Below are 24,343 nucleotides of genomic sequence, written 5' to 3' on the forward strand. Positions count from 1 at the left end.
TAAAGGATGGATGAGTTGAAAAGGCTTAAGAATCTGCTTATGGTATTTTCTTCTTTATAATTCAGTAACACTGAACTCGGCCTTCAGAAGCTTCAGAATCGACTTTAGTCAAAGCAACGCTCAACCAGTGATACTCTCTGATGAACAGTCATGATATTAAAGTCACTGAAGCTTTGAGTCATGGTCTCGAGGGTCCAGTGATCCGAGGATCCCAGTGAATGAGCAAATGTTTGGCGACAGCAGCGTCACAAAGCATCCTGCCTGCTGGATCTGCTCGTGGACTGACTCTGGATCTGCAGGTTCTCTGTTAAATGTCAGAGCGCTGCTTAAGTTATCCTTCAGGTGGAAGAGGACTCTTTCTCAGATGATACTGTGTCGTCTGTTTTCCACATCGCTACTACCTCATTTCATACTTTTTAAATCTAAGACTGAAGAGCAGGAAACACTTCTCATATTTGTCCCTGTGTGTGTGATGGTGAGTGTGTGAGTGTGTGTGTGTTCCTGCGAGTGTTTTCTTGGCTGCTTCACGTTCAGGAAAACCATCTGCTCTGAGTTACTCACACACACAGTTTCCACGACAACATTTTCACTCCAGCTCGGTGGAACCCAGCCCGATACGATTTCTCTCTGGATGAAAAACAACCGAAATATTTCTCGAAGCTTCTTTTTCTGCAGCTTCAGGAATCTGTCAGGATCACAATCAAACCAATATTTGATATTTGAGGACGACATGGATTCCAGTATTTGAGCGTTTCATCTGTGGACTCTGTTTCTGTTGGACTGATATTCATTATAACACAACTCGGCTTCTGTCCTCTGTTGGATTTAACTGGATCATGAAGTGCTTCATTGGAAAATAACCAAAAATGAAGCAGTCATTAATTGTCATCAATTATTTCTAGTGTGGGAAGATGTTTGGATAAAATATGTTAAATACTTCCTTATGAATACAAAGTGCTGACAACTGTGATAAAACTATGCAAAGAAAGTCACAGATCCAACACCCTTAAAACGCCCATCCCAAAACAGGCTTACATGATGCTTCATCCATGCCTTAGAGACAAAGGAGCACATTTATGAATGTCTAGTAAACAACTCAAAGCTCTGTTTTGTAAAAACATCTGACGGTCGCTTTAAATGCCCATGTCGCAGCAGTGTTGTTTAGAGTAGAGAAACACGAGCATCATAAAGTTATGAGTAAGCAGAATATCCAAGATCAATATGTATAACTAATTATAGACCATTATGCATTACTCAAGTTGTGTGCAGACAAAAAGGAGGTAATACCTTCCTCCCAGGGGCAATACTCCAGTCTGTCAGGGCCCTAAGCAAATATTCATAGGGCCCCCCTCCCACCAGTGTTCATCAGCATCATGTCTGCCAGGGTCCTGACACTTTCTCCTCTTCCTCTTTCCTCGTTCTTTTTCCCCCCACACAGATAATTCCTCTTCATTTTGCATCGCTGATTTTCATTGACAAACTTTGGTTTACACTGCAAAAATCGATGAGATGCTTCCTAGGACATGGAGCGGGAATGCTGTCAGATGGGGCCTCTTTAGGGAGGTTTCCTACTGTCATTGCAAAATTTGCACATTTTGTCAGTGTATGAGGGCCCCCTACTGGCCTGGGGCCCCAAGCAGTTGTCTGCCTTATCTATTGACAAGCAGCTTCTCTGCTCCCCCAATAAAAGAGCAACAGACCATTGTCATCACTGCACCACTGGTGCTCGAACCTAAGTCCCCTCACCTAGCCAACCCCCCTCCACCACCCGTCCAGGGGCAGTCCTCCTGAAATTCTCTAGAAATATTCAGGATTGCATGTGTGAAAAGGCTTTATGAACTGTACGTGGAGATAAAAGAGAACATCAGCGACTCACTTTGACTAAATGTGAGGAGAAACCGGCCTGAGCCATCTGCAGACCGAAGCGTCGACCCTGACTGCTGGTTCCTGTAAAACAAAACACAGCTCAGACTCAGCTAACATTCATCCACAGAAACTGATAAGCTGAGTATCCCGAAGACACTACAACATCTATGGATCAACATGAGGGACAACTTACCCTCCAGAGAGAAGATTCTCTCTCCTAAGGCGTCCACGATGTCCTTCAGCGATGATTCATCCGTCACGTTGAAGAAGTGCTTCTCATCCGGGTCGCTGGCGATGAATTTGATTTCCTTGAGAAAGGCTTCAGGGTTGATACCTCTTCGGTTGTAATAACCAAGAACCTGAAAGAGATGTGGAAGATACAGTTGGACAGAGGAAGAAACAGAACAGAAGGCTTTGATAGAAGGAGAAACATTGCCAAAGATGGAAGTCAGTTTGAGGTTGCAGGTAAGAAAGAGCTCTCAGGAGCAGACAGGGCATCAGACTGCGTTGAAAGATGGAGGGGCAGACTCACAGCGATGGCGTACATGGTGATGTTGTCCTTCTCGCTGTCAGCGACGGCCTGCAGCAGCTGTGGACTGTCGTGAGACTCTCCATCAGTGATCACGATCATCACCTTCTGAGCCCCTGGTCGCCCTCCACGCTTGAACGCCTGAGACCTGCACGGCAAGAAAACAGTGTCAGGCTGTTAGACTGAACCGGGTTGAGTACGTTGTGATGCTTTATCAGTCAAGATGGCCGTACCGAGCTACGTTGATGCCCAGCGCCGTCCTCGTCTCCTCGCCGCCCCTCTGGTTGATCCTCCTCGCGGCCTCCACCACCTCCTCCACCGTATGGTACTCACCCAGACTGAACTCATGGACCACCATGGAGCCGTACTGAATCACGCCCACCTGAAACCAAAACACACAACAGCTCAGACCCGAACCTGAACCCCAGCACCTGAAATGATCAATTCTACAATTCACGTTACAGATGCTTTTATCCAAAGCGACGAACATTAGAGAGTAAGAACAACACAAGCAAGGATCTTGAGAGGAGGAGACAACTTCAGGAAGTGCAAACGAACAGCTTTAAGTCTGATTGGACACACAGGTGCTGACAGGAAGTGACCACAGGTGCTGACAGGATGTGACCAGAGGAAGAGCACAACATCCACTTGAGAGTTCTAATCCGCATAAAAACCATCCTAAACATCATCATCATCATCATCATGAAGGTGGTAGGTGTTCATAAAGAGCTGGGTCTTTAGCTTTTTCTTAAAGGTGCAAAGGGACTCTGCAGATCGAATTGAGTTTAGTAGTTGGTTCCTCCACACGGGGGCGACAGAACAGAAATGTCTATTTAGAGACTTAGGACCCATGTTGTGAAGGTTGGATCAGTCGCCTTTTATTGACAGAGCGTAGTGTGCGGGAGAAGTGTAGACCTGGATCAGAGAGTCTAGGTAAGGAGGAGCCATTGTGTAAGCGAGCAGCAGAGCTTTAAACTACCAAAACGTTGCTGCAACATCGAAGTACTGATGGCTTTTTAACTGCAGCAGACAGATATTTAAACTGAGCCTCATATTAACCCATCACATATTGCTTCAAATAAATGTTCACGTTTCAAGCAATAAAGCTAATGAGCTCAGTTTAACTACAGCGACTATGGTTGGAATACCTCCAGAGTTAAGTAACCCTTAACTATGTTGTCTGAGCAGTTGATGCACCACAAGGGGGGTTTAACTTCATGAAAGACAATACTCACTGCCTCTGGAGACTCCAAACTCCCACAGCAAAGTATGAAGCATTAATAAGGGAAACAAAAGATCACAGTGAGGGAAGCATGACATGTGATGTGAAGGTTTAACGAGAACAGGAGGTCAGCTGCTGTAAAAGGAAAGTGACAGAAACTACTACAGACATTTGACCTCCGTTCCACATTGGCATTTACAGGCCTGTTTTCATGTTAACTGCTGAGAAATGTGAGTGAAATTCTACCAACCACAAACATGTTTCAGGGCAGTCGCAGAGAGCTTGTGGTGAATTTCAATATTTCCAAGTTTTTCAGCGTTTAGCCAAAGAATTCTAAATATTTCCTAAAATAAACGTAAGAGAACCACAAGACTCTTCTTCTCTAGATAAAAGCAACCCCACTGGATGTGATCTAGTTGAATATTGGTGCTGAACCGACCTGCGTCTGACCTGGGCCGATGTAGAACTTCTGCAGGATGTTGATGAGGAAGTCCTGAACCTCGTACCATGGGTAGATCGAGTTAGAACCATCCAGGACGATCACGATGTCCATGAACGTCTCACACCCTGAAACATGAGAAGTATACTGTTAGTACACGATGGATGGATGGATGGATGGATGGATGGATGGACGGATGGATTTGTGGTTGGATTGATGGATGGGTGGATGGATGGATGATGGATGGATGGATGGATGGATGGTTGGATGTATGGATGGATGGATGGATGGATGGATGGATGGATTTGTGGTTGGATTGATGGATGGGTGGATGGATGGATGATGGATGGATGGATGTATGGATGGATGGATGGATGGATGGATGGATAGATGTCTGGATGGATGGATGGATGGATGGATGGATGGATGGATGGATGGATGGATGGATAGATGTCTGGATGGATGAACTGACGAATGGATGGATTAATAAATATGAATAACAGATAAAAAGATGTGTGTGTGTTACTCTGCAGGGCGGGTGTGATGGTGTGTGACAGTCTGAAGTTCCGGCTGACTCTGGTGCAGATCCCCGTGCTGTACAGAGAACTTCCACATTCATGAGACCAGAGAGGACCGCACGTCTGAGGACACAATGAGACACACATAAAATCATAATTCATTAAAGCTTAACTAAATGAACATGTTGTAGTTTCTCTGCGTGTTTCATGTCGTGTGACTCACCACGAAGCTGCCGTCTTTAGGGTTGGAGGTCAGCGTCATTCCCAGACGCATCTTCTCTTTCCTCTCTGACACGTTGTCCAGAGAAAGTTTCCCTGATTTTAAAACACGTTTCACAGTTAGTCAGTACAACTACAGCATCTTAAGCATGTAGGAACATTTGTTCACTTCTCGTTCGTAAATGATGGTTCCATTTTTAAATTATTTTATTTTGTAAGTTTATTTAATCAATCCGTCCAACCATGATCTATACCGCTTTTCCAACTCAACCAATCCCAGCTGTCATTGGGCAAGAGGCGGGGTTACACCCTGGACTGTGCGCCAGCCAATCACAGGGCTGACATATAGAGACAGACAACCAGCCACACTCAAATTCACACCTACAGGAAATGGTTCCCAATATGTTTTAGATCCTGACACTACTTGACGACCCCTGACATCCAAGACAGACAGCTTTTTGGTTAACCTTTTTTTTTTTGGTGTTTATTATTGTGGACAGAGGGAGAAGTGGGAGGACACTGTTTCTGAAACAAACCAAAATAAAACTGATCAGAACTGAACAGTCTGGGAATGTTTGATACTTTAAACAGCTGCTGTTGGGATTTAGAGGAACCGGTATCTCGTTAAGTCAGAAAAAACTGAGCAGATTTTATTTTCTCATGCGGATGCAAAACTCTTCTGTTCTCCCATGGAGTGTGTACATTTGATGAACTTTCACAAGTTTGTATTGTTTGAACATGAAACTGGAGCTTTCTTCTTCTGATGTGTTTATCTCATTAAGGATGATCTAACGCCGTGAAGAGGATTTTTACAGCCTGGTGCTAATGAACGGATTAAAGATCTGAGCGCTGGATGCACCCAGCGGACAGCAGCTGCATCAGAAGGATGGCGTGCTTTTACTGTAATCACTCTTCAAACGCAGTCTGAGCAGACTCGGGTACAAACGCCCGCTGTGACTCTGACCAACCCGCCTCTCGGACTGATTCTCACCCAGCTGCAGTCTGGAGCAGTTTGCTGAGCGTCTGGTGTCCAGCGGACATCGGTACACATCCCCGGTCTGCTGCTTCCCCGTGGATTCAAAGGGAGCTCCCACCAGCAGCCTGGAAGAACACACACACACACACACACACACACACACACACCTGTGGCTTAGACAATGCTGCAGGTCACAGTCGAGTCAGGAGTTTGTTTGCACATTAGGAACTTCTGCTTGAACTCAGATAAACCACCACACGCGTATGGAGGCCCAGACTGACGATTGAGCGACTTTAATTTTGTATAAGTCTATATTTTACTTTAAGGGCAAGCTACCGACTCTATCTTTAAACGTCTGATCAGTAAGGACACTTAATGTCATCCTTCCTCCTCAGACTGAACAGGATTCATCTGTGGTGATACTGAACTCTCCCCTCCTGCACTCGGAGGTCAGGTCTCAGTTCAGTCTGTGTTTTTGTTTTGAACACAGATCGTGCGGCGGCATCCCGCAGCGAGCAGCTTCTGATTGTAAACCCGACTAAACAGCAGCACATGTGGATGGCAGCTCTTTCTGGGAAGGAGTCGTGAGTCACATACCAGAGGAGATGCCATAGAAGAGTGCTAACCGTCAATCTGTTAATGCATCTCCGTCCACATCAAACGGCCGGAGAGCAGCGCTGATAAACCACATCCTGCAGCCCCGCCTCTCATTGTCTGACATCACTCCATCAGAGGAGCTGTAAAACCTCAGACCGGCCCTCTCCTGCTACTGCTTTGACGAGCTATTAGTTACCTAATCACTGATTTCCTATCATGCCTTTCAGCAGGCCTGTAAAGACACCGACCATCAGATCCTTCCTCTGAGTTCTCTCTGGCACAGATTGCCTCTGGTGGAGGCCATCGAACTACCAAAACATGCTGACGTTGTTCAGGTATTATAGGCTAAAGGATATGTATTTACATTTTGATTCATGTAAAAGGAGAAAGTTCAGTTATAGTGATGGTTGTGTTTGCTGTCAGTAGATCTCTGCAGGCTTGTAAAACGTGTGTGAACAGAAAAAAAAAAACAGATCAGACACAAACACACACAGATCTCAGCTGGACGACATGCAGGCCGCACACACACAAACACACACACACACACGTCAGACTCTGTAAACACACACCGCCGGAGGTTTGTCCTCAGAGGTCATCACAGGTCAACGGGTTTGACCTCAAAGAGACAAAACAACAGCCTGGACCAGACAAACACAAACAGATCAACACATGGAGGTCTGCAGAGGTTTGGTTTAAGTTTCAACACGTTGTTCTGTGTGTGGATGTTCGTCGTCCCTCAAAGACAGACACAGGTAGGTGAGCAGAGACGTGAAGGTTTAATGGAGGCTCCAAACTGCTGATTATCATCCTCATCTCTTCAGACTAACAGCCTCTCTCCTGAGCTTCCTGACCTCAGTCATGGAGCGGCAGCAGGATTAGTTAGCACAAGCTAACTGTACCCCTAAAGACACTTACTCCCATTCCCTCCTGTTTGGATCTTTGCTTGTGTTGCACAAACTCTCAGAACGTCACTCAGTCATTGGCTGCTTCTCATCGGAGAGGCTTCTTCAGTTCTGAAGATAGTAACTCTAAAGCATCATTTAGCTCAGGTTTATCTGCTCCTGCTGAACTGCTCTCTGCAGCATGAAGCAGTAAACAGAGAGAAGGTAAACATGGGGGGGGGGTAATCGGGAGAGTGTCACCATTATGACGACCTGATGAAGACCACAAGGGTTGCTGGAGCTTTTTGACCTCTAAAAAGTGAACCTGCGAGATCCCGGAACTTTGCGAAATCTCAGCCTGTGACTAAAACGTCTTTCAGAGCATGTGTGTGTCAGACTTTAGTTTTTAAATGTTTGACAGTTTTTTTAAAAATCCTCTACCACATTTTAAAGATCTCACAAACCATGAAGAAATAAGTTTCTTGCTTTTTGTTTTCCAGATTCCTAGAGATATGTGGAATGATTCTGGATCTTATTGGACTTGACATTGATGAATTTATACAAACAAACTAGAGGTCACAAGTCTTTTGGAGGTCAAATATTGTAAGGAGCACAGGGGTCAGAAGTCACAGCACCCAGCTGCTTTATGGGTGAAAACATTCTTCCTGAAAACAATCCAATGGGAGTCTGTCTGAGCGCATCATCAGCCAAACACCTGAAAAATGAATGCCACTCACCAGGCTGTGTAGGAAAACAAGTTGACAGAATAACACACACACACACACACACACACAGAGCGGAGTGATGGGCTTCCCAGAGGGAGTCTGGGGAATAACAAACCGCAGCACATAGTTTCCAGATCCCCAGCTCAGCCTCGGGACGCAGGAGAAGCCGAGCTCGAGACAAATACTTTCCACTTGCTTACCTGCGACTTCAAAGGCGCACACGTTGTGTAATCCTGGAAGACTGCGAGGTATTTATCAGCGCTGAAATGTTTCCAGATTTAAAAAAAACAAAAAAGAAACACAGCGGAGGAGCAGGAATGTTGCCCGACTCACCTGCAGCCGCAGACAGACAATAAAAAGGACAACGAGCAAACAGCTGAAGGTTCTCTGCAGGACGTCTTTTAAATCTAATCTAATTATTCTTTGTTTCAGCTCCTCTGATCTTCAGAGCTCGCTGCATGCTGCCGTCAGAAGTGAGAAGGATCCCTTCATTAGACTGGACAGCATTTAAACATGAGAGGACATGAGGGTTGGTTCAGATGATCGTGGGTGAAAGGTTTCAGTAAAACGTCCGGCTCTGATTTGTCTGAGTCTTTTTTTGGGACATGAGAAGCCTCCTCAGAGGTCTTGTCAACGGCAGCAGAAGCCGGCCTCTCGAGTAAACGGAGCTCCCCCAACCTTCAGTGAGGTGATCAGGCACCACCCGACGTCCCTGATGCCCAGCCTCCACCATCAGATTGTGACACCCTGTAAACCACCGGCGTCCTCATCCATACACGGCCTGCTCCAACCTCCACCTCAGCGGCAAGGAAGTGTGGACAACAGGAACGAGGAATACAAAGAAGAAATCCTTCCTGCATATTATCCTATCTCTCCCCCTCCCCATTTTGTTAACAATGAGTAAGGTCTTTAACCTGCTCTTTTGTAAAGCGCCTTGAGATAACACTTGTTGTATTTGTTTTGCCCTGAAACAGGTTTTCAGGACTTCAGTGAAGTCATTTTTGGATTAAGGCAAGCGACCCTTATGGTACATTACTAAAAGGTAAACTGTTACTTAGTGATGGCAACGCACTGGCTGAATGGAGAACGTGAAGTTATACAAATAAAAAACTAAACGGATGGGGGATGGGACCAGGAGTCCTTCAACCGGGATGGGACCAGGAGTCCTTCAAATGGGATTGGATGGGACTGGAGTAAAAAAACACTCCACTGATCATTTAAAACATTCACCTATGCACACTACAGTATGATAGGGCACCAGAGGTACCTTGAAACAAACACTACAGGGTCTTTGAAAACGAAGCTAAAGGGGACCTTCATCCGATGCTTATGGGTACTCTGAGGTTGACATGAAGGTACCGTGACACAGCAGATTACTTTTTTCTCCTTTCATAATCCAGCAGCAGGATACAAAGCTGAACGTATCTGTTGGTGGATGAGAGTCTCACGGCAGGTTGGAAACATAAAGATGAAGTACGAGAGAGCAGACTGACGGCGTGCCAAGGACAGACTGTGCAGGAACATGAGTGAGAATACAGAGTTAAGAGCTTCAGGACATACGATCAGATCCCTCTCATGATATATCACTTCATATAAGCGAGAACTACAAACAACCCCACAACGCTCTGCAGAAATGTTCCGATTATCAGACACATCTTTGGACAATGTGTCGTCCCAGACACGCTTCTGACATCTCCAAGTGATTCAATGACACACGGCGCAGCGAGGATAGCAATCGACAAGCAACTTTCCTGGAAACATTTCCACATATCAGTTTTTTAACTTTCCCAGAATGGGGAACCTTGCTTTGACAGGCCACAGTGTCCAATAAATCAAGAGCGATCTTTATTTTTAAGCAGACAGACAGACAGGCAGACTATTTCTTCCGTCTTTAGTTTGAAGGTATTTGGACCGAGCGTCGTCTGAGTATTTGTTCATTCTGGCATTGAAATGGTGACAAGAATGATAACTGCAGAAGCATTTCTTAAAGTCATTTCTCAGCGGTCTGTGAGATCCTGTCTGCACAGAGATATAACATCAAGACATTTGACTCTCAAGTTGAAAAACTTTTCATAGAGGCGCCGTTGACGTCACCAGCGTTCGTTTCCAAAAGTTTGATATTCCCCTTAGTTTAGTCTCCTACAGATCGTGTCTTGTGCCCACATCCTCAATGCCATTCTGACCGGAACAAAACGCCAGGTGGACACGGGGCCTTAAACCTTACAAAAATTCTAAATAAAGGCCTAGCAATTGTTTTATTTTTAAATTCTAAATAAAGACATAAGCAGTTAATCAAGATCACAAAATCTAATTGTTTGACTGCCTTTGTTCTAAGACATGTGGACAGACTCATTAAACTGGGTTCCAGTTCTGGTAGATTTAAAGTAAACTGGGATTCTCACCACTGGCGTCCTCCTGCCTCGTGCTGCTGGACTGTGTACCCAAACTGGTTTTCTTTAGAACCCGAGAAGATCTTGAAGTTCTTTGTGTCGAAGTTGAAGCAGAGCTGTAGATCTGAAGCACAAAGGAAGAAATCAGCTGACACTTAAAAAGGTTCACATCACTTATCAGATAGAGAGGAAAGATTTGTAAGTTGCGTCTTTGGTTAATGGGAGCAGGGGCGTGTCCAGAGGGGGCTGCAGTAGCAGAGATAATCACTCCCATGATTCCCCGCCAGCCTTGACATCATTTTTTGTTTTTGTTTTGATTGAGAGCCCCCTGGTGGTGGATTTTACACACTGTGCATTTAAGGAACAAGAGAATAGCGACATATTCTTATCATTCTTCTTTGCTTAATTCTTAAGATAAGTCCAGCATTAAAATCTAAATACTTAGACAATGTTATTCTAGTTTATTTTACTACCAGCTTGTTCCAACACTGATAAATAATTGATTTGAACATAAGCCCTGCCTCTGACAAGGCAAAAAGCCAATCATAGTATAGAATTTAGGGATGGCACCTTGGGTGGCCAATCGGATTTCAAGGGGGGGGCCTTGCTCGAGGATTTCCAACAGAGATTCATTTCTACACCCAGATGAGCAGGACATGGATTGAAATCAGACGGAGCTATGAGTGATCACACTTTCTCAGCTTTCACTGCGTCATTATTATAACATCATCCTCTACATGTTAAACACACTGAAGAAGAATATTCAGTAACAAAAGGGTTTCTGAAAAAGTTAAATCACTTTTAATCTTCTGGAATCAAACTCTCCTCTAAAAGTTTCTCTGGGCTGGAAACAAGATTCATTTTCTTCCACTTTTCTTTAAAAAGGAGAAAATTAAATCACTAAATCACACACAGGTGTTCTCCATATATATTCCTTCCCAACAGGTGTGTGTCGAGCCAAGTAACAGGAACACCTTCCAGTAAAATGAGCCGAATGAATCATCAAGCGAAACAGACGAATCAAATCAACATGTTTAATTAAAGTTCCTTTCTTAAGTCGATGTAAAACAGTGGTGTACATTAAATGTTCCTTTAATGCTTTGAAGTAGTTAACTATAACACAAGGTTGTCATAGTAACAGTTTCATTATTTTTATTTATATGGTTATTTTTAGAGTTTAGACATTTGTTGGTAAATCCAGTTTTTACCAATCAACTTTATTAAAGTAGCCAAGACTGGGTATTTAAGTTTAACAGCTCTATTACAGCCTATATAACCATCAAGTTGGTTTATAGGTAAGTTAATATCTCGCAATGTGTTGGTAGGTTGGTTGGTTGGTTTGTCGGTTGGTCAGTTGGTAGTTGATGGTTGTTGGTTGATGGTTGATGGTTAGTGGATATACTGTATTGGTTGGTTGGTTGGTTGAAAGTTTGGTTGGGAGATGAGTTGTTGGTTGTGTTGGGCCTCAGCCATGTGTGCTGGACAAAGGACTCAGGCCTGTATCGCAGTTCTCAAGCCTGACTAGAGTTATTTTGGAGGGAACTAAACAAAGGAGTCTTAGCACCCCCCCCCCCAACAGAAACTAACAAATAGGTGTGAAAAGTGGGGGGGGGGGGGTGTCTGAATTCTCTATCCTCATTGGAGGAGGCCTGAGGTAAACCCATAGGCAGCTCCAGTCTTTAAAAGCAATCGCCAGGCATTGCTTCCTTCTCTTCAAGTGTGGTCTGCCTACACCAGAGGATACCCTCTCCACATGATGGACTCCAGCATTCGAGGAGACATACCCTTTCCTCCTCTTGGCTTACATAGGTTAAACTCCAGAGCTGAGGTTGCTCAGTCTAGGTAGCTCTTCACATGCTGAATTCAAGCATCAGAGGATTCAGCTGACTACTTCCACGGCATATTTTTAGGAGTTTTGGGCGCAGTCAGATGCTATCAGGTTCTAGCAAAAAGAAGAGTTTCTTTCTTTTGACTTTTCGTAAGACGTCATTGAACGCAACTGGACAGGAGCGCTGAAGGAAGCCCACTGATCCCTGAATCCACAAGGACACATAAAGAACACAGCTCCTGCAACCAGAAGACCCTAGAGTAGCTGGTCGAAGATCTGAATCCTGCTAACCTCTTCCTACATCTGCCATGAAGGAACCCTGCCTGAATCTGTTGATTTAATATTCAACAGACTGACGATCTAACCAACTGTGCAATGATCACCAGGAATTACCCCAAGCAAGAGCTTTGGTCTGGGCAGGAATAGTTTCAGAAATAGTTATGTTTCTTCAATAACCACTGATAATTATGCATCATTGTTGATGAGATGTCACATTCTGTTTATTATCTGTTGTAAGTTGCTGCATTTGTTTTATTGTGATGAACCGCCGTGTTCGCCTATGTGTGTAATGCTATGCTAGTTTACCTTCAGTCAACAGCTTTCACAAATAGAAAGACCAGTGTACCCGCCGTTGAATCAAAGTCCGGCCACTGGCTTTCTGGTGTTTAAGTAACAGTTACTGAACTCAGCTGAGAGAGCTCAAACTATTTCAAAAAGTAGCCACACGGCTTCCTTTATTGTCCACCATTTTGTCGCCATGTGACGAAGCCACATGGTGCATTGTCTCTCTCCACCATCTCTCTCTCTCTCTCTCCCTCTCTCTCTCTCTCTCTCTCTCTCTCTCTCTCTCATCCACACACACACACACACACACACACACACACACAACTACACTTTTACACCTCATTCACAAGTTTTGCTTGATTATGTTTGTAATAGTTATTTGTTTGATTAAGTTCATTGATTTTGGATTGATGTTGCTTTGTTTAAATAAATTCTGTTATCATTTAAGAGAGCAGTTGTTTGTGATTACTGGTGTATTTACATTGTGATATAAGCTGGGTGCGAAGGCTTTGTGTACGGATTTCACGCCTTCAATTTATTAAATATAGTTATTAATTATTAATAATATTAGTAATTAAGTAACTAATTTGAGACTGATTTTCGTGATATTTTGGTTATATTTCCCTGATCCCAGGGTGGTGCCCCAAGAGTTGATTAAACATAGTTTAATGATAAATGATGATAATGATAGTTTAATGATGTTGGTCAGTTGGTGGATGATGGTTAGTGGATATACTGTATTGGTTGGTTGGTTGGTTGAAAGTTTGGTTGGGAGATTGGTTGTTGGTTGGTTGATTGGTTTGTGTATGGGTTGGTGGTTGTGGGATAAGTTGGTGGTTGATTTTGTTGGATGGGTTGTTGGTTGGTTGATTGGTGGATGGGTTGTTGATTGGTGGTTGGATGGTTGGTTTGTGGGGGAATGGTAGGTCGGTTGGTGGATGGCTTGGTGGTTAGTTGGTTGGTTGGTTGGTTGGTTGATTGGCTGATTGTTGTTGGAGAAGCTATGTCTGAGTAACATAGTTTGTTTACAGAATGTTGCGTACGTTCCCTAGTTAGCAAGCTCCCGTATCTTACTTTGCAGTTAGTCAGTGAGTAAGTTGGCTAAACGAGCTAAAGTTGACATAGTTCATTAATTGTTGTATCTTTTGTAGTAACCAGTCTGTAGCAAAACTTTGTGGCAGTTTGTCAACTTGTTCCTGCAGCTTGTCAGTGAGTTTGTCAGTTAAAGCTTTTTTAGGAACACTAGAGTCACCACACATCTGTCCTTTCATCTGAATCATCTGTCAAGCAGCCAAAAAATGCTGCTGTCACAGATGAGGAGCTGAAGACTTTACACAAGCTCCTCATTAATCAGGTTTTACAGCAGAAAAGGCAAAAAAGGAAGAGTTGGATCTCTAATTTAACAACTTCAGATCAGAAATCAACCTTTATACTTATCACTCAGCGATAAGGAATATTATTTTGTTGCCAATTAAAGGTACAGGTAATCACCATTATCATAAATGTCAAAGGGGAAGTCATATTTAAAATAATATTTAATAATAATGTTCATTAGCTCATATTTAGCCTCATTTACTGCTTTTTTATTATTCTGTTCAACTGCAACTTCATCCTGTTCTCAACAGTTCAGAATCTGTCCTTAATATAACAGCTAGAGGTGTTGAAAGTGAGTGTCTCCTTAAAAAGCTTGACAGACTAAAAAACAATCCACTATCTATATTCAAAAAGCCTTCACCTCACACACCTCCCTCCTCCCCCTCTGTCCTTCTCCAGAGCTTCCTCTGGTCTGAAATAAAATTTCTGGGTTGACAGGAGGAGGGCGGGAGGACTGGAAGGCCTTGAAATGCTGCCGAGTCTGACTATTAAAAAAAAAGAGCGAGGATAAATAAAGGAGATGAAGATGACGTCATGATACGTATTTCCAAGCTGACTTTCCACGACAGGAAATGGCAAACAGCCTGGAAAAGAGGAGGGAAAGGGATGATTTCATCCTCTCATCAGAAGTCCAGTATTAAATCTGTTCATCATAATGATCACAGATAGAACAAGAGAATGAATCATAGTCATGGAGATGCATTTTTCTTCTATTGGATCACTGTGATGATGTTATTTATGTGGAAGAGCAAAAGGAAAATACAGCGCTACATCAAGCTGCAACCTCCAGAAAAAAGGAAGCTAACACAGAGGTTTCAAGAAGCGGCAGTTTCTCCAGTGTCCACTAGAGTCTGTCTCCTGCAGTGAGTCAGTCCCCATAGAGCCCCATGTTAAAATGTCCAACTTTACAGCTGCAGTTCCTCCAGTGTCCACTAGAGTCTGTCTCCTGCAGTGAGTCAGTCCCCATAGAGCTCCATGTTAAAATGTCTAACTTTACAGCTGCAGTTCCTCCAGTGTCCACTAGAGTCTGTCTCCTGCAGTGAGTCAGTCCCCATAGAGCCCTATGTTAAAATGAACATGTTTACAGTCTGGTACAAAAACAGTTTGGGTCTCTAGAGCTCATTTCTCTCTTCAACTGTACGGGCTGAATGTTTATACAACTCACCTGTTTACATTATATTAATGCTTAAAGGGATGTAGGATTAGGGGGCGTGGCCTCTTTGAGGACAGATGGGACCTTTAGTTTTTGCTTTGTTTTTTTGTTGTTTCCTGTCAAAGCGTCTTTGAGTATTTAGAAAAGCGCTATATAAATCAAATTTATTATTATTATTATTAACCTCTGGGCCATCTTTGTGCTGTTGGAGCCTTTTGGAGGATTGTCCAACAAGTCTGAGCTCCACTACAACCAGTCACATTAAAACGTTATTTTATTTACATGATAGCAACAATTAGCAGCTAGCTGAGTCTGTGAGAACAATACCCTGACTGTTAGTTTGTTAGGTGTTTGTCATATATTGGTTAATTTGTGGCCATGTGTGCGTGTGAGTCAAGATTGTTGCTGGCCTTCCCCACGGAGAAGATTGAGAACTGTAGTGTTGTAGTAATTAAATAATTAACCCGGGTCGTGGCCTTCACCTGACGCTCGCCCTCTGACCTGAGTTGTGGGTGAGCAAGCCTCGAGTCTGCCACATTCACAATCTCGCTTCAGCCTGCCGCACATTAAAATGACTTTAAACTCTTCACAGATGTGTTGAATGTGAGCGAGGCCACACAAGACGACCAATAATGATCGATTAAACAGTTTTGTTCATGTCGTGTGTAAAGAGCAAGGATGTGACCAAAACAGCACACCACACACTCACAGACCAACAACCAGAGGCCTGACTCTAAACACTGGGAATCTTTCTTGTGACCTTAGTAAACAAACATGGCGGACGACAGGCTGGAAGATATTGTGGTGGCTGTTGTCTTCTATTTCCTGAAAATTGACAAAGAAAGAAGTAAAACTCTGGATTAAGACATGGAGATGGCGTGCACATGGGCTGTGTATGTTACAGAGCGAACTGGAGGTAATCAGAAATTGGTTTCCTGTTCTTCCTTCTTCAGTCAGCTTGTTGGATACAACAAGCCTCGACTTGGGCCAGTATGGTCACTTCAGGCGCTAAAAACAACATCACTCAAACTTGAGGCTTCATATACACAGTCGACAAGCCGATGGGTGACGTCACAGCGACTACGTCCATTTTTTATACAATCTAAGATTTCTGTTAATAAGGAAAAGTTTGATCCTCAAATCTCACCTCATCCAGGAATCATCAAAAGAAATCATCAGATCATGAACATGTTCATATCAAGTGTTTGCCTCATTTCATACCAGCCTGTGACCTTTCGACCCCTCTGTGACCCCATGTGACCTCTCACTGAGTATTTCATCTCAGTGGTTCGGTCGTAGCCTCCAGCTATGTGAATGAGCGACACATATTGACGACTCAGTGTGCTGCAAAAATAACGGAGACTGGAGGAGAAAGGGATGATAGGTAAACTGTCTCTGTTTTATTTTCTCACAGCTGAGGGGAATCTGTTTCTGTCCGAGCGGAGCCAAAGAGCAGCTCGATTTATAGCAGCAGCTAGAGAGAGACGGAGAAAGACTTGGCCGAGCAGAGAAGTCAGACGTTCTCTTATCACTGCCACTCCATGAGCTGATCGATTCAGATGATCCTCTCAGGCTCTCATGACACATCTCCATCATTTTCAATGCAGACAAGAAGCATTTGTGACTCAAAATTACCGATACTTCACTATTTTCCAAATGTTTCAGGGTGATCAACTTGGTTGAAAAAACAAGGTGAATTAGCCAAGCAGCAATCTCTGGTGTTGAAAAATGCCGATTCAGAAGTGCAAAAACCTGCAGTTCATCGAGTGTCCACTTGAGGCAGAAGCACCAGAAGTCACATCCACAGACCATGTTGAATTTTTCTTTACAGCAGACATTAACATGCTCTCAGCCTAAGTTTAAAAATCCGGTATCTTGACAACCCTCGTTCATACGTAGGAGATTTTTCCAGATGTGCCTCAGCTCCAAACATAATTACAAACAGATTCAAGTGCAGCTGAAGCTACTGCATCATGGAAGAGAATATTCTGAGAGAAACTCAACCTGAGCTGCAAACGCCAGGTTTAAAATCAGACGCAGCAGCAGGAGGAAATAAATCAAATCAGGTCAAAGATGGGAGTGATTTAGAGTTGTTGTCAAGCAGCTCGCAGCCAAACGGCATCTGTGTCACTTCCTCCAGCAGGCGGGCAGACGTCTCAGATGGCTCAGCATCCCTGCAGCCTGACCATGACCCTTCACCTCTGTGCACTCTGCACGGCTCCAACACACACGACTTGTGTGTGTGTGTGTGTGTGTGTGTGTGTGTGTGTGTGTGTGTGTGTGTGTGTGTGTGTGTGTGTGTGTGTGTGTGTGTGTGTGTGTTTTCTGACCTCAGAGATTCAGAGCAGATGCTGCATTTAAAAACTCCAGAAAAGATATTTAACGGAGCTCCTGGTTAGTAACTGATAATGCTCTTACTTAAAGAAACCCTGGAGAATTTAACTTCAATAGTTATCACAGGAAAATCAGCATTGTTATCTCGAGACGACGTAAATAAATCGAGATCTTGAGGAAAAGAACAGAAACTAAAGGAACCTTTGAATGACTGAGTTTGTAGACGTGTTCGTCCTCTTATGCCGAGGTCAGACTACACCATCTTTTGGTCTGTTACGATGCTCGCTGAGTCAGATTAGGCGATCACAGAGCCATGAACTTGTGCCGCGACTTGACCAACAGACATGACCCAACCAATCACCACGACCGACATGATGTTTGTTCCATAAAATGTGTCTCTTCACACACGATGGTATAAATATCAGCGAGTAAAGACAGAGAAATCTCACTCTGGTTGTCTTGGATGAAGTTTGGATTTGAGATTTTCTCCTTACATAAGAAGACACGTCTCGGCATTGGCTCGATCATCCTGCAGACGACACTTTTCTTTTCTTCAGTTATATAATAAAGTGTGATGATCGGCCTGTTCGCTCCCTGAAGCGGAGCTGCTTCTTCGTTACAGACAAAATGAAAACTCTGAATGTCTGTGGTCACTATGAAGTGCAGCTGTGATGCCAAGCTGGCAGCGAGGGATGTTTCTGGAGCGCCACATGAGAACGAGTTCAAGACAAGAGAGAGTAAACTGTTCACAGGAGGAGAAGATCAAGAACATGAACAGGATTCAGGACCTGCAGAGATGATTAACACCACCCGGAGGGGACGTGAAGGAGGTGAAATCAAACTGGATAAACAGAGCCATCATCTTCCTGTGTGGCGTTACCAGGCGCAGACTGGCGGGTACATCAACACGATGACTGATGTGTTTAATGATCCGCCTCAGAGCAACAACATTAAAGAATGATTCAGCCTCTGAGTTCCTGCAGAGAAACCGTCGCCTCACAGCCGGTGACCTCTGACCTGCAGGCTGAAAACATCCCAAATACTGCATCTAAAAAACATCCATGTCAGGTTCAGGGACCGGAGGAATAATGATGCACCAGCTTCAGTGTATGAAAACACAATCTGATCAGAGAGAAGCGGGAAAATAGAGAGCTGTGGAGGAGGTTATTCTAAGGTCAGAATAAAAATGCTGCATCTGTCATGATTTGGTCTTATTTAGTTTTGCATTTGTGTGTATTTAAGAGTTTAGGTTTCCATGTTTTAGTTTCTCCTGTATATCCTAGTGTTGCTTGTTTAGTGTGTTTTGGTCTTAATGTTTCCTAGTAGTCTTTAGTGTTTCCTGTTTTTATTTTGTAAAGTTTCTCTTATAGTGTATATTGTTATATTCTTGAGTTATGTGTCTTCAGTGTTTCCTGATTTCTTTTATAATTGTCCTCTGTGTTTCTTGTATTGTAATCCTGCCTTTGTGTGTTTCCCTCCAGTCTTGATTGTCCTGATTGCCTTCACCTGTGTCTTGTTAGTCTCACCTGTGTTTGATTACCCCTGTGTCTATTTAGTCTCTGTGTTTCTGCCCTTCTGTGTCAGTTCATTGTTTGTTGTAAGTTGAGTGTAGTTTGTTCGTCAATGTCAGCGTCTCTAGTGTTTCCTTGTTGCTCCTTTCCCGTTTTGGATTTTGTTCTTGTCAGTTTTTGTTTTGCATTTTGCCTCTAGCCTTTTTGTTAAAATTAAAAAAACATTTTAAAACATCTGCACTTTGTTCTCAATCCATGACAGCATCCGTCAATCTGGTAATGCTTTGAAACCAAACATCCCAAAAAAATCTCTAAAATGACCAGCAGCTCCAGTAGAACCAGAATATTTTGTTCAAATTTGTCCACACATTTCTTGATTGTCAACATGTCAACAAATAAAGCCAGACGTACACAGTGCAATTTGTATGAAAGTGGTGGTGTAATGTCAGCTCACGCTTTACGATTGAATCTGTGCACGACCAGAGCTCACAATTTGATGCGTTCAAGACCTGAGAGCTCGCACTGTACGAGTGACATCACAACGGAGCGCTCATAACACCACAGGTTGAAGTCAGAGCTGCTCTCATAAACACCATCAAAAACTCTCTCTCTCTCTCCCCCCCCCTCTCTCTCTCTCTCTCTCTCTCACTCAGCATCATTAATAGACACAAGCTAACTAGCAGCTTAATCATACTTAATATTCCCCGTCAGCTGGAGGTCTGCAGATATTTCCTGCCAACATTTTCTTTAATGATAGGAGGGAGGAAGACAGATTAAACAGGCATGCCTGCTGTTGCCGTGGTGATTTCAGACGCTGTCTGTCAATTGCGCAGGCACAATCAGTAGAAATGGAAAAAAAAAAACAAGGCCTGAAGTTGTGGAATCCGCTGGTGGCTCTGCTCTCTCTGTCTGAGTGTGTGCAGTCTCGTACTACCAAAATATTTAACATGTCAGAAAATCAACCGACTGGTCTGGAGCAGCGGATCCATTTGGGATCCACTGCTGGCCTCAGTGTACACTTCACAGCTAACAATGTGTAGTCGTTCGTCTTTAAAATTGTGTCTAAATCGGCCTGAAATTGAGGATTGTGTTGCAGACGTTAGAGCTTGTTTGATTGCTGCTGAAGAAATCTGCTTATTAAAACCACAAAATATGAAAAAATATGACTCGGTTTATTAATACCCGATTAATCCGTTCAGAGGAAACTGTTTAACATGTCCATGCATCAGTCATTTAAATATTATTTATGAAATTTTGACTCATTTGAATTTCCCGTTTAAAAGGAAGTGAGTGAAACGTTTTTAAGCCGCAGTTGTTTCACTTCCTCATCTGCATTTAACCTCCAACCCTTCATAAATACTTCACTACAAGAGACGACTGAAAGTGATGATAAACTGATTTAAAGGAGCAGTTTGTAACTCTGACACCTAGTGGTTAAATTAGTACTGCAGTCCAAGTTCTAAACATTGTAGAGAGCTGTCTCCCCCCGCCCCCTCCTCTCTAGAGTCGATGTTCACACAGGTTGCCATGTGGTGGACAATGAAGCTTCAGTGTTTATCCAGCTCTGCATCAGTCTGTAAACCTTTCTGTGTTCTAACCTCTCTCCATTTTTAAAAAGCATCTTCAATATTGATCCTAGTTTGAGCACGTTTCTGCTCGTGGAGCTTATTAGAAACATGCAGAGGCTTTTTAGGTCGGGTACAATCACTTCTATCTGAACCAGTTTTCTTGCCCGCTTCCATCGCTGCAACACCTGTTAATTTGACCTGATAACTGCTCTCATATCTGGCAAACCGAGGGGCGTCCAAAATGGCCATGTGGGGGTGACTTAAAACCGCCTACCTTCTCTGGTCCAAACAAATCCAGAGCATTCAGGACCAGAATCTAAAGTTAGAAGGAGGACATACTGACTGCTGCATTGTTGTCAGAGAAGCCAGCACTTCAACATAGCATGTTTCCTTAATGTCTGATCATATAGTAAGCTCACTTTATCATTTCAGTCACTACACATCTTACTGATTGGACCTTTAAGTCATAAACCCAGAAGAGAAAGCCTTTGGATTAAGATCAGAGGATTAATGGTGGTGAATTAAAAATATTCTTCAGGGGAAAAGCGGACCTTTAAAAACAAGTTAAAAGGCTGTGAACACTTTTCTGCAACTTTCCAACTAAAATAACTTTAAATTATAACAAGAGTGCTTAAATGTGCTTAAAAATTAATCTGTAAACTTAAATCTTGTATTTCTTTTATTTAAAGCTTTTGATCGTCATATATTATTTCTGCACCTGTAGCGTCCCTCTGTGCACTCTTTGAACACCTGGCTGCAGCCCTGAGCTGCTATCAATCTGTCGCCATGGAAACAGGTGTTTTTTTCTTTCTAACACAGAGCTTTAATGTGAAGGTTGAAACTCACCTGGCAGCATGCTGCAGGTCCACAGCAGCAGCAGGAGATGAAGGTAATAATCCATGAGTGTGTGTGTGAGAGAGACTGACTGACAGAGTGTGTGAGGAGGCAGAGCACTGATTCTTAACTCTGATGAAGGAGAGAGGGAGGAGGAGGAGGAGCGTGGTGAACACACCTCCTCCTCCTGCTGCACACACACACACACACACACACACACACACACACACACACACACACACACACACACACACAGATCTCTCCGGTATCTTTAACTTCACCGTCCTTTTGCGAAACAGGAGCTTTAACGTTGCTATCGGTGCACAAACAGGAAATGCCTTCATGTGTCTGTGATCACACAGGCGGCGCTGACGACCAGATGTTCACATCTGTCCAAAAGTCCAGCAGAGGAGAATCATGGGTGACACCGAAACCAGGTGATAACAATGAGAACAGCACCAACTTTATCTGGGACGTGCTTTGCAGGAAAGAGAAAGATTTAAAGTGAATTAAATTTCAAAATAAAAGTTGAAAGTGAGTTTTTAGAGTAAATCAAAAAGAGGATACAAATCTTTTCAAATAAACTGAAAGTGTAAAGACAGGACTTAAACAGGTGAACACATGTAATCAGTACTCCTTCATTAGAGGCTGTGGGTCAGTGGAGAGTCCGTCATATCTCGCCCAGAAGCTTGGGGTTTGATCCCCAGCTCCTGCAGCAACATGTCCGATGTGTGCTTGGGAAGGACACCTAACCCTGAGTTGCTCACTCTGCTTTGTCAGCCGTGTATGAATGAGTTAATACTGACGGACTCTTTACACAGCAGCCTCTACCATCAGTGTGTGAATGTGTATGAATGGATGAGTTAATACTGACGGACTCTTTACTCAGCAGCCTCTACCATCATTGTGTGAATGTGTATGAATGGATGAGTTAATACTGACGGACTCTTTACACAGCAGCCTCTACCATCAGTGTGTGAATGTGTATGAATGGATGAGTTAATACTGACGGACTCTTTACACAGCAGCCTCTACCATCAGTGTGTGAATGTGTATGAATGGATGAGTTAATACTGACGGACTCTTTACACAGCAGCCTCTACCATCAGGGTGTGAATGTGTATGAATGGATGAGTTAATACTGACGGACTCTTTACTCAGCAGCCTCTACCATCATTGTGTGAATGTGTATGAATGGATGAGTTAATACTGACGGACTCTTTACACAGCAGCCTCTACCATCAGTGTGTGAATGTGTATGAATGGATGAGTTAATACTGATGGACTCTTTACACAGCAGCCTCTACCATCAGGGTGTGAATGTGTAGGTGTGACCTACAGTGTTAGGGTTAGGGTCAAGCTCAAATCCATTTGCCAGAACAGAGAAGATAAGTGGGTTAGAGGGGTCCTGGACTCTGTTTGGGTCGGGTCTTTGTAGTTGAGATGTGAGAGGGTTTGGGTGGCCAATGATTCTTGAAGCAATATTTGTGATATGAGTGAGTTTTGTTTGCAACAGTTAGCATGTTGAAGGAGCAGGGTGAGCAGTAGAGGAGGATGGGCTGGATGGACGAGAGTCTTAGCTGGCAGCGTTAACGAGTGTCAGCGGTGTGTTGATCAAAACTCAGCAAACAGGAGGGAAGTCGAGCTGCTTCATGATGACATCACAGCCAAGAGAATAAACTGCTCTGAGATCATGTTAACCACACGGCGGAGCAGCAGACATGCAGCTCTAATAAACGTCTGAGCACAGACGTTTCATTTCCTGACACTCAGTAAGCTCCACGACACACTGGAAAAATACAACTTTGAACAAATTCAGCCCAGAGGACGAGAACACAGAGAGTAACATCTGTCAAGTCTTTTTATTCTGTGTCACTCGTTTGAGTTTACAGAGCTTTAAAATGTGTCCAGCTAACAAAAGCAGAGTTCACACATCAGAAAATACGAGTGTAAAGGTCGTCTGTGCCACATTTTAATCAGACCTATTTTTGTGCCATAGTGAAGTATAGATGAAAAAAATAAATCTTTCTTCCCCCGTTTATGGGCAGGTTTTCTTTAGTGTGACGAGGTATGGACTTCTCCTGTGATTCTTTCAGTCCAGATACTTTAAACCACACGGTGTGATGTCACTCTACTGCGGCTCTACCACAGACGTGTAACATCCTCCGATCTCGTCCTGCTCACAGTGAAGCTGGTTTTCTGCGTCCACATGTTATTGTTCCACTTGTGTTTTGTAGCTCGGTTTGTTGTGTAACGTCCTGCGCTCATAAAGCTGGAGGAGCAGGTCTTTGTGCCGCTCCCTCTGGTCTTAATAAAGTGAAACGTCGTAAAACAGGGAAGGACTTCTGCTCTCCAATAAACCGAGGCCGATCATGTCTGCGTGCAGGAGGTCAGACTTTATTTAAACTTATTAGGATGTTGATCTCTGGTGAAAGAGCTCTGTCACACGTCACTTCTTTGATAAAATAACAGAATAGAGTAAGTGAAGTGTTGGTTCGGAGCTGCTTGGGATGTCGGGCACAGACGCTGCTTAATTGGTCCCAGATGCTTCGGTTCTCTTGGCCTCAGGAGGCGTCCAGCCGTGCTCGGCAGCAGGACAGACTGACGCTGTAAAAAGGGCTTTTCCACTTCACGTCCCGCATGTTTACTCCACATACTGGTCTCACCAGCAAACGGATGGACATTCCTTCAGTGAGAGAAGCGACACACAGGAGCAGCTGGAGGACGGAGCTTCAGTCTGAGGAGGACAAACGAGAGAGAGAGAGTGGATCCACCTGATCACTCATTCATGTCTCATATCTGTTAGATACCGTGC

At 43.6% G+C, this 24,343-nt stretch overlaps 1 protein-coding gene across 3 annotated transcripts in view; it reads right to left on the bottom strand.

The window, feature by feature from the left end:
* Positions 1-21,641, bottom strand: part of itga11b (integrin, alpha 11b) — a 41,118-nt gene extending 19,477 nt beyond the window's left edge. For 2 of the 3 annotated variants that reach the window (XM_061037063.1, XM_061037062.1), the window contains exons 1-10: positions 21,541-21,641; positions 10,375-10,486; positions 5,785-5,894; positions 4,798-4,889; positions 4,583-4,697; positions 4,057-4,184; positions 2,629-2,777; positions 2,399-2,543; positions 2,060-2,225; positions 1,877-1,947 (exon numbers count right to left, since the gene is read on the bottom strand). In XM_061037063.1, coding sequence (XP_060893046.1) covers positions 1,877-1,947; positions 2,060-2,225; positions 2,399-2,543; positions 2,629-2,777; positions 4,057-4,184; positions 4,583-4,697; positions 4,798-4,889; positions 5,785-5,894; positions 10,375-10,486; positions 21,541-21,595 — 1,143 coding nt within the window. In that variant the 5' untranslated portion in view covers positions 21,596-21,641. Of the gene's footprint in view, positions 1-1,876; positions 1,948-2,059; positions 2,226-2,398; positions 2,544-2,628; positions 2,778-4,056; positions 4,185-4,582; positions 4,698-4,797; positions 4,890-5,784; positions 5,895-10,374; positions 10,487-21,540 lie in introns of those variants that run through there. The other variant, XM_061037064.1, reaches the window with a different exon arrangement.
* Between the last annotated feature and the right edge of the window lie 2,702 nt (positions 21,642-24,343).

The sequence above is a fragment of the Labrus mixtus genome, chromosome 4 (assembly GCF_963584025.1).
Source record: "Labrus mixtus chromosome 4, fLabMix1.1, whole genome shotgun sequence".
Taxonomy (NCBI): Eukaryota; Metazoa; Chordata; class Actinopteri; order Labriformes; family Labridae; genus Labrus; species Labrus mixtus.